Genomic DNA, 10,907 nt, shown 5'->3' with positions numbered 1-10,907 from the left:
GTTTGTTTGTTTGTGAGTGAGTTTGTTTGTTTCTGAGTGTGTGTGTGTGTGTGTGTGTGTGTGAGTGAGTGTGTTTGTTTGTTTGTGTGTGTGTGTGAGGGTCTGTGTGTCTTATTTTCTGAGAGTGTCTGTGTGTGTGTGTGTGTGTGTGTGTGTGTGTCTGTTTTTGTCTGTGTGTGTGGGGGGGAGTGTTTCTTTTTGTCTTTGAGTGTGTTATTGTCTGTGTGTGTTTGTTTTTGTCTGTGTGTGTGTGTGTGTGTGTGTGTGTGAGAGAGAGAGAGAGAGTGTGTGTGTGTGTGTGTGTGTGAGAGAGAGAGAGAGAGTGTGTGTGTGTGTGTGTGTGTGAGAGAGAGAGAGAGAGTGTGTGTGTGTGTGTGTGTGTGAGAGAGAGAGAGAGAGTGTGTGTGTGTGTGTGTGTGTGAGAGAGAGAGAGAGAGTGTGTGTGTGTGTGTGTGTGTGAGAGAGAGAGAGAGAGTGTGTGTGTGTGTGTGTGTGTGAGAGAGAGAGAGAGAGTGTGTGTGTGTGTGTGTGTGTGAGAGAGAGAGAGAGAGTGTGTGTGTGTGTGTGTGTGTGAGAGAGAGAGAGAGAGTGTGTGTGTGTGTGTGTGTGTGAGAGAGAGAGAGAGAGTGTGTGTGTGTGTGTGTGTGTGAGAGAGAGAGAGAGAGTGTGTGTGTGTGTGTGTGTGTGAGAGAGAGAGAGAGAGTGTGTGTGTGTGTGTGTGTGTGAGAGAGAGAGAGAGAGTGTGTGTGTGTGTGTGTGTGTGAGAGAGAGAGAGAGAGTGTGTGTGTGTGTGTGTGTGTGAGAGAGAGAGAGAGAGTGTGTGTGTGTGTGTGTGTGTGAGAGAGAGAGAGAGAGTGTGTGTGTGTGTGTGTGTGTGAGAGAGAGAGAGAGAGTGTGTGTGTGTGTGTGTGTGTGAGAGAGAGAGAGAGAGTGTGTGTGTGTGTGTGTGTGTGAGAGAGAGAGAGAGAGTGTGTGTGTGTGTGTGTGTGTGAGAGAGAGAGAGAGAGTGTGTGTGTGTGTGTGTGTGTGAGAGAGAGAGAGAGAGTGTGTGTGTGTGTGTGTGTGTGAGAGAGAGAGAGAGAGTGTGTGTGTGTGTGTGTGTGTGAGAGAGAGAGAGAGAGTGTGTGTGTGTGTGTGTGTGTGAGAGAGAGAGAGAGAGTGTGTGTGTGTGTGTGTGTGTGAGAGAGAGAGAGAGAGTGTGTGTGTGTGTGTGTGTGTGAGAGAGAGAGAGAGAGTGTGTGTGTGTGTGTGTGTGTGAGAGAGAGAGAGAGAGTGTGTGTGTGTGTGTGTGTGTGAGAGAGAGAGAGAGAGTGTGTGTGTGTGTGTGTGTGTGAGAGAGAGAGAGAGAGTGTGTGTGTGTGTGTGTGTGTGAGAGAGAGAGAGAGAGTGTGTGTGTGTGTGTGTGTGTGAGAGAGAGAGAGAGAGTGTGTGTGTGTGTGTGTGTGTGAGAGAGAGAGAGAGAGTGTGTGTGTGTGTGTGTGTGTGAGAGAGAGAGAGAGAGTGTGTGTGTGTGTGTGTGTGTGAGAGAGAGAGAGAGAGTGTGTGTGTGTGTGTGTGTGTGAGAGAGAGAGAGAGAGTGTGTGTGTGTGTGTGTGTGTGAGAGAGAGAGAGAGAGTGTGTGTGTGTGTGTGTGTGTGAGAGAGAGAGAGAGAGTGTGTGTGTGTGTGTGTGTGTGAGAGAGAGAGAGAGAGTGTGTGTGTGTGTGTGTGTGTGAGAGAGAGAGAGAGAGTGTGTGTGTGTGTGTGTGTGTGAGAGAGAGAGAGAGAGTGTGTGTGTGTGTGTGTGTGTGAGAGAGAGAGAGAGAGTGTGTGTGTGTGTGTGTGTGTGAGAGAGAGAGAGAGAGTGTGTGTGTGTGTGTGTGTGTGAGAGAGAGAGAGAGAGTGTGTGTGTGTGTGTGTGTGTGAGAGAGAGAGAGAGAGTGTGTGTGTGTGTGTGTGTGTGAGAGAGAGAGAGAGAGTGTGTGTGTGTGTGTGTGTGTGAGAGAGAGAGAGAGAGTGTGTGTGTGTGTGTGTGTGTGAGAGAGAGAGAGAGAGTGTGTGTGTGTGTGTGTGTGTGAGAGAGAGAGAGAGAGTGTGTGTGTGTGTGTGTGTGTGAGAGAGAGAGAGAGAGTGTGTGTGTGTGTGTGTGTGTGAGAGAGAGAGAGAGAGTGTGTGTGTGTGTGTGTGTGTGAGTGAGTGAGTGTGTTTGTTTGTTTGTTTGTGTGTGTGTGTGTGTGTGAATGTCTGTGTGTTTGTTTTTGTGTGTGTGTGTTCTTCAGCATATGTGTTAACAGTGAGTCAGACTGGCGTCCATCTGCGCTCAGTGAATGATGAAGGAAAGCGGTCTCTGAGTGTTTTCTGGTTTAGTTCTCGCTGCTGGAGCCGCTGTGAGTCTGTTGGACTCTGGTGCTGGTAAAGCACGTGTGGTTTCCTGTTTTCTGCACGTCGCGTCTCATCTCCTTATTTCTCGCAGAGTCAGTATGGTTGGCTCTTGTTATCACACACAACTGCATTACTCTGACATTATGAGAGGCGTCCGAGTGCCTGTGTGATAGAGAATCAGTGCAGAAACACACAGAGAGTCTGAGAACATGAATATCTCTGAATATCGGAAATAAATTAGTTTTGTTTTATTAAGAACATTTTAATAACCTAAATTATCTTTTTCTATTATAAAGAACCTTTTGTGCATTTGAAAGGTTCCATGGATGTTAAAGGCTGAACCATCAGTGCCAATAAGGAACCTTCATTTTTCAAGTAACTGAATCATTGCACAATTTACAGCAGATGAGATGATGCAACTCAAGTTGCTATGTTGCTAAAATAATTTGTAATGAAAACAATTAACAAGAGATGCATAAAAGCATTTTCTCTTGTGGTCTCAGACATTTGGAGCCTGTGCTACATTAAGGGTCATTTAGCATTCTGCTTTATAGTGAGGATTATCAGAACATGCTGGAGATTATCAGTTAACCCACCAACCACACACACACACACACTCTCACACTCTCACACACACACACTCTCACACTCTCACACACACACACTCTCACACTCTCACACACACACACTCTCACACTCTCACACACACACACTCTCACACTCTCACACACACACACTCTCACACTCTCACACACACACACTCTCACACTCTCACACACACACACTCTCACACTCTCACACACACACACTCTCACACTCTCACACACACACACTCTCACACTCTCACACACACACACTCTCACACTCTCACACACACACACTCTCACACTCTCACACACACACACTCTCACACTCTCACACACACACACTCTCACACTCTCACACACACACACTCTCACACTCTCACACACACACACTCTCACACTCTCACACACACACACTCTCACACTCTCACACACACACACTCTCACACTCTCACACACACACACTCTCACACTCTCACACACACACACTCTCACACTCTCACACACACACACTCTCACACTCTCACACACACACACTCTCACACTCTCACACACACACACTCTCACACTCTCACACACACACACTCTCACACTCTCACACACACACACTCTCACACTCTCACACACACACACTCTCACACTCTCACACACACACACTCTCACACTCTCACACACACACACTCTCACACTCTCACACACACACACTCTCACACTCTCACACACACACACTCTCACACTCTCACACACACACACTCTCACACTCTCACACACACACACTCTCACACTCTCACACACACACACTCTCACACTCTCACACACACACACTCTCACACTCTCACACACACACACTCTCACACTCTCACACACACACACTCTCACACTCTCACACACACACACTCTCACACTCTCACACACACACACTCTCACACTCTCACACACACACACTCTCACACTCTCACACACACACACTCTCACACTCTCACACACACACACTCTCACACTCTCACACACACACACTCTCACACTCTCACACACACACACTCTCACACACCCCCACCCACACACTCACACTCACACTCACACACACTCTCTCACACTCACACTCTCACACACTCACCCTCTCACACACTCACACTCTCTCTCTCACACACACACACACACACGTTGTGTTTCCATGTTTTATGGGTTAATTTTCTATAGGCGTAATGGTTTTTCTACTGTACAAACTGTATTTTCTTACCCTAAACCTACCCCTCACACAAAACTGCAGGCATTTTAGATTCTCAAAACACTTCATTCTAAAGTTGTCATCTAAGGTATGTGGGATGGCAGGTTTCTTTGTTTGTGTGATTTGTTTTACCTTTATTTCATGAGACGCTTTCTTCCTGCATTTTATTAATCTCTGACATTATGTATAGGCCTACAGTTATTTCCTTACATATATTTATATATATGTATACACACACAACACATGTATATGTTCTCTTATTATTTCTGTTACTCCTTTTTTATGTATGTGTTTCTGTTTTTCCTTTGTGTTTCTGTTTTATATTTGTTATCAGTCCACACTGAATTAAGTCAATGAAAATGTGTTATTATCGTTGCTGGTAAATGTGTTCGCAGCAAAAGCATAATGAAGTGTTAATCACAAAAAAACACACTTCATTCTGTGTGATATATGCACTGTTTTTCTCATGTCCCCACAAGGTCAAGGATTTTGGATATTGCCATCTTTTTGGGAACATTTGGTCCCTATAATGTAGGAAATAAAAGTCACACACACACTGAATGTTTGTGTTAAAAGCCTTTCAGTGTTGCAAGCGTACAGCACACAGTCTCTCAGTCCATCATCCATCAGTTCACACGCCACAAATATCAGCGCTGCATTAATACCCGTGTTATTAATGCAACTGATGGAAGAGATGTCATGTTGGATGCCCATGAGTTTTAAATTTAATATTTCAATATAGTACATTTAAAAAAAAAATCATATTTTTAGTCAGTATTATTTTTATTTAATTTCTTAAAATAATAGAATTAATTATTAACATTTCATCAACTCTGCGCTGCAACTACACAATGTGTTTTGTCTATAAATATGTTTGGTCAGAGGGTAATTTAATTTAGAACTGATAATGGACCAATATATTGGCCAAACGAATTAATAGTCCATTTTGAGCATTAATGACCATGTCTGCCTTGTCAACAGAAGCATGTGTTAAGTTTTAAAATCTACCAACAATCTTCTTAATAGATAAACGATTACTTGTTTTTGTTTTTTTAAATCTGAGTGAATTTGAAGTAGAAATTGCATTAATTTCCATAGTTTTTTATGAGCTGTATTTCAATTAAATTGTATGCTACTTTCTTAAAGGAATAGTTCAGTCAAAATTGCAAATTTGCTGTAAATGTGCTCACCCTCAGGCCATCCTAGATGTAGATGAGTTTGTTTCTTCATCAGGTTTGTAGAAATGTAGCACTGCATCAGTGTCTCAGCAATGGATGCTCTGCAGTGAATGGGTGCCGTCAGAATGAGAGTCCAAACAGCTGATAAAAACATCACAACAATCCACAGCACTCCAGTCCATCAGTTAACATCTGGAGAAGACAAAAGCTGAGACACATCCAGCATTAAGACCTTTTTAACTAAAACACGAGTCTGTAATCCATAATAACGCTTCCTCCAGTGAAAAAGCGGAGAGAAATCTGCGCAGATCAAGCAGCGTTTAAACAGCTCTAAACAAATATGTGACTAGATTTTGATGTGATAGACAACAGCAGATGCACTTTTTCAGCGTTATTATGGATTACAGACTCGTGTTTTAGTTAAAAGCATCTTAATGCTGGATGTGTCTCAGCTTTTGTCTTCTCCAGATGTTAACTGATGGACTGGAGTTCTGTGGATTATTGTGATGTTTTTATCAGCTGTTTAGACTCTCATTCTGACGGCACCCATTCACTGCAATGTCTCTGTTAGAATATTATGTACCTTTCTTTCTACAAGGGCGAGTAGTAATTAAATATACTTGTAGGTTTAAGAGTGAAATGGGAAAAAAAACTTTCTTATATACGAGCTCTGTTGCTTGGAATAAATTAACTGAGTGTATTCAAGAGATACAAGTTGATTTTAGAAGGGAAGTTAAAAAATGGTTGTTTTATCATGTTTTGAAGTTTGTGTGGTGAGTTTCTGAACTTGATGTGGATTGCACTCCATTTATGATTTGTTCGTCCATTTTTTTAAATACCGAGGACCACGATGGAAATAAGCCGATGGCTGTTTTGTGTATTTTATCCTCGACGGTTTTGAAATGTGTATGAATTAGTCTTTTTGCACTTTTTTGTATTATGTTTTAAGTATCAAAAACGTTTATTTAAGACGTTTCAGTCGCATGACCTTCAACAGGTATCTTTAAACGTGTAATTACAAACTAAACCACATGTAAAAATAAATTGTGACCAATCCCTGCAAAGGACCATCGATTAATAACAACACACAATGGGTACACTCTAAAAAATGCTGGGTTAAATACAACCCAGCGCTGGATAAAATATGGACAAACCCAGCGATTGGGTTGTTTTTGACCAAGCGGTTGTGTTACTACCCAGAAGGCTGGGTTAAACATTTAACGCAGCCGTTGGTTGAAAACAACCCAGTCGCTGGGTTTGTCCATATTTAACCCAGCATTTTTTACAGTGACGTCATTGACTCAAAAAAAAACATATACTACATACATACACATATTCATATACACCCGAATCCACATGCATTATAACATCACATTAAATAATGCTTCATTGTTCATGCCCATAGGTGATAAAGTCTGAAGTTTTTGATGTATTATTGCACTGAGCACAATTACCACACCGATAATTACCATTTGGTATAGGACTAAGTCATTTCTGATTAAACGTCATAAATAAACGTTTTTGATACTTTTTGCATAGTTTGGTAGTGTGCGGCATTTGTGTTTGTTTTTCAGTTTTGACCTTTTTGGTCTTTGTCTCCTACGCACCTACCGATTGCCGTCAGGTGTGCGGAGATTAATTGTTACTTGTATTATGTTTTAAGTTTTGTCAAATAAAACAAACAAATAAAAAGGATCCATTGATGAGCAAGTGATGCAATGCTACATTTCTGTGATTACTGCACTCTAAAAAATGCTGGGTTAAAAAGGGACAAACTCAGCTACACTCTTAAAAATAAAGGTGCTTCAAAAGGTTCTTCAAGCGATGCCATAGAAGAACCATTTTTGGTTCCACAAAGAAGCATTCAGTCAAAGTTTCTTTAAAGAACCATCTCTTTCTTACCTTTTTATAATCTGAAGAACCTTCTTTCGCCACAAAGAACCTTTTGTCAAACATAAAAGTTTTTCAGATGTTGAAGGTTCTTTATGGAACCATTTAGACAAAAAGGTTCTTCTATGGCATCGTGAAGCACCTTTATTTTTAAGAGTGTATTGGGTTGTTTTGACCCAGTGGTTGGGTTGGTTTGAACCCAACCGCTGGGTCAAAACTATCCAACCGCTGGGTTATATTTAACCCAGGATTTTTTAGAGTGTGGCATAATATCAGTATATTTTATTGTGAGTGTAACAAGCCTTTCTGTTTCAGATCATGGCACTCGTGTCGTCTCGCTCTGGTGGTGTCTTTGTCCAACGCTCACCCTCCGTGTGTCTCTGAGAGGAACCATGCTGTCGGGAAGCTGGCGCCGTGGAACCGTGATCTCGGGGTCCAGGCTGGGCAGTACTGTGGTTCTGGAGGCTCAGTATGATTACTCGTACCGCTCCGTTGACGGCCATCTGGTCTCCATACACGAGGGCGAGCGCTTTCTGCTGCTGAAAAAGACCAATGCGGACTGGTGGCAGGCGCGGAGGATCGGGGTCGGCGCGAAGGTCAAACCCATATATGTGCCAGCGACATACGTCATTGAGCTGCCTATCAGCCAATTCCGGCCCTCGCTACCCTCCAGCCAATCAGCATCCGAGAGCTTCAAGATGATTCCACGAGGTTCCCTCACACCCTGCATGCAAACGCACGGCTCAGGTAGATCTAATTTTTATAAATACACTACCATTCAAGTTTGGGGTCGTTACTGTTTTTTTTTTCACTTTCATGGAGTTTTACATTAAAGGGTTAGTTCACCCAAAAATGAAAATTCTGTCATTGATTACTCACCCTCATGTCATTCCGCCATTGCCAGTCCCAAGCCCGGATGTAAAAGGAGGAGGGTTGGGCAAAGGGCTAGCAACCCCTCCCCGTAAAAAAGATCTTGCTACAGAAATGCCAACAAGGATTTCAACTGACTTATCGGTTCTGGGAAAGGATGGATCTCCGGCTGGAAAAGCCGGGTAATAAAAGCCAGACACTGGAAGCTACCAGGCCGAAGACCATCATTTCCACCAGGACCACCACCATCATCGGAACATGCATTGTGAGCACCATGTTTGAATCTGGAAAGACAGCGCAGGTGGCAGCGGAGATGAGGAATTATAACATCAGCATCCTCCATCCATCCACTCCGGAAAAGGCTCGCCACATGAGAATTACTGCTGTTCTCAGGACACGAGGAAGAAAATGCGTCACACACCCAGGGAGTGGCCTTCATGCTTTCCAAGACTGCACAGAGAGCGCTCATTGGATGGGAGGCACATGGACCAAGACTCAACACTGCTTCATTTAGAACTAAGAAGAGAAGACTAAACAGGAATAATATCCAGTGTTATGCCCCGACAAATGACAGCGAGGAAGATGATAAGGAAGACTTTTACAACAGATTGCAGACCATCACTGACAGTCACTCAGAAAGAGACATCACCACGGTAATGGGAGACTTTAATGCAAAGAACGGCCAAGAGACAACTATGAGGAGGTCATGGGACGAGAGGGCTTGGGGGAGATGAATGAAAATGGAGAGAGGTTTGCTGACCTTTGCGACGTAAGAAATCTAGTCATAGGAGGAAGCGTCTTCCCTCACAAACAAATACACAAGGCTACCTGGATATCAGCGGACCTCTCCACCGAGAACCAGATTGACCATGTATGTATTACCAAGAAATTCAGGAGGTCCCTCCAAGAAGTGCGTGTCAGACAAGGCGCTGACGTTGCTTCGGACCACCATCTCCTTGTCGCCCGTGTAAAGCCGAAACTTAGGCAAGTCAAGGCAAGTTTATTTATATAGCACATTTCATACACAATGATAATTCAGCATCATAAATTAACAGGGTGGAACTGACGCCGATGTGAAAGCAAAGATTGGCAAGGCCAGGACAGCTTTTCTCCAACTGAGATGCACCTGTATCTGGAGCTCAAGAGACTTGTCCATCAAAACAAAGATCAGGGTGTTTAACACAAACGTGAAGTCAGTGCTGCTCTATAGCTCTGAAACATGGAGGACCCCTGTAACCACCACCAAAAAGATACAGACATTTATCAACATATGTCTGCGGTGCATTCTCCAGATCAGATTACCATCAGGAACTCTGGCAGCGCACAAGCCAAAAACCAGCAGACGAAGAGATCATCCAACATCGCTGGAGATGGTTAGGACACACTCTCCGTAAACCGGCTTCCAGCATCACTAGGCAAGCCTTGACATGCATGTCATTCCAAACCTGTAAGACCTTCGTTCATCTTCGGAACACAAATTCTGAAATATTTAGATGAACTCCGAGAGCTCTCTGACGCTCCATAGACAGCAAGGATATTACCACGATCAATGCACAGAAACGTAGCAAGGAGATCGTTAAAATTATCCGTGTGACGTCAGTGGTTCAACCGTAATTAGCCATCTTCAAGAATCGGCTAAAAACACATCACTTCCATCTTTATTTGACCCTTTAACTCTACCACTCTCTATTCTAATTCTATACTTTAAATTTTTTTTTTAACCCTTTTAGACTTGCACTCTATTCATTTACTTACTGCTTGTTTTCTTTAATAAAAATGTAAAAAACTAACACCAGCTTCTCTATTCTTTTTGTATTCTATTTGTTTTGTTTTCTTTTCTTTATTAGATCAAACGTATTTGTTTATGTATGTGATACTCTCCAAAATGGCGTTACAGGGTGACGTGGAGAGACGAATTGTTTAACCACTGATGTCACTATTTTAACGATGTCCTTGCTACGTTTCTGTGCGTTGATCGTGTTAGGATCCTTGCTGTCTACGGAGATCAGAGAGCTCTCGGAGTTCATCAAAAATATCTTAATTTGTGTTCTGAAGATGAACGAAGGTCTTACGGGTTTGGAACGACATGAGGGTGAGTAATTAATGACAGAATAATTAATTAATTAATTAAAATAATTAATAAAAAATTTAATTTTTGAATGAACTATCCCTTTAAGTTCATATTTCAGTATAATAAAAGGTAGAGATCTCCTGAAGTTTCCATTAAGTCACGAAGCCCGTTTCGTTTCTGGATGACCTGTCTCTTTAAGGTCTAATTGGCCTGTTTTGTCTGTGGTTCCTCTCAGTGCCTGATAAGCAGTTCTGTCGTTCCATGGAGAATCTCAGCTGCAGCAGTGCCTTGATGGACAAACACAGAGTCTCAGCGCGAGGACGTTTCCCGACGTTACCCCTGTTCGGTTCCTCCGCCTCGCCCTCGGGTCACCTCTCGGTTCCCGGCGTCCCGATCGCCCGCAGCCAAAGCTCCAGCAACCTTCCCCAGAACCCATACCAGAACCAGGACCCGAGCCCCAGCAGCCCGACTAAATCCTGCAGCCAGTGGGACATGAGCGCGGCCGCTCACAGACACACGCAGGGACGCATACAGGTGAATAAGCTTTCCAGTGATGTATGGTTTGTTTGGATCGGACAATATTTGGCTGAAATACAACTATTTGAAAATCTGGAATCTGAGGGTGCAAAAAAATCTAAATATTGAGAAAATCATCTTTAAAGTTGTTCAAATGAAGTTCTTAGCAATGCATATTACTAATCAAACATTAAGTTCTGATATATTTAC

General features: G+C 43.0%; 1 protein-coding gene across 1 annotated transcript in view; it reads left to right on the top strand.

Annotated features, from left to right (window-relative positions):
• LOC107558149 (rho GTPase-activating protein 9-like) overlaps positions 1-10,898 on the top strand; it is a 20,326-nt gene extending 9,428 nt beyond the window's left edge. The window contains exons 2-4 of the mRNA XM_016241772.1: positions 7,556-7,987; positions 10,417-10,715; positions 10,893-10,898. Of these exons, the coding sequence (XP_016097258.1) occupies positions 7,633-7,987; positions 10,417-10,715; positions 10,893-10,898 (660 nt within the window). The 5' untranslated portion in view covers positions 7,556-7,632. The remainder of the gene's footprint in view (positions 1-7,555; positions 7,988-10,416; positions 10,716-10,892) is intronic.
• Positions 10,899-10,907: the final 9 nt, after the last annotated feature.

The sequence above is a fragment of the Sinocyclocheilus grahami genome, unplaced genomic scaffold (genome assembly GCF_001515645.1).
Source record: "Sinocyclocheilus grahami isolate Dianchi unplaced genomic scaffold, SAMN03320097.WGS_v1.1 scaffold633.1, whole genome shotgun sequence".
Lineage (NCBI taxonomy): Eukaryota > Metazoa > Chordata > Actinopteri > Cypriniformes > Cyprinidae > Sinocyclocheilus > Sinocyclocheilus grahami.
Note: the sequence above shows the minus strand (reverse complement) of the source record. Positions and strands in the feature narration are given on the sequence as shown.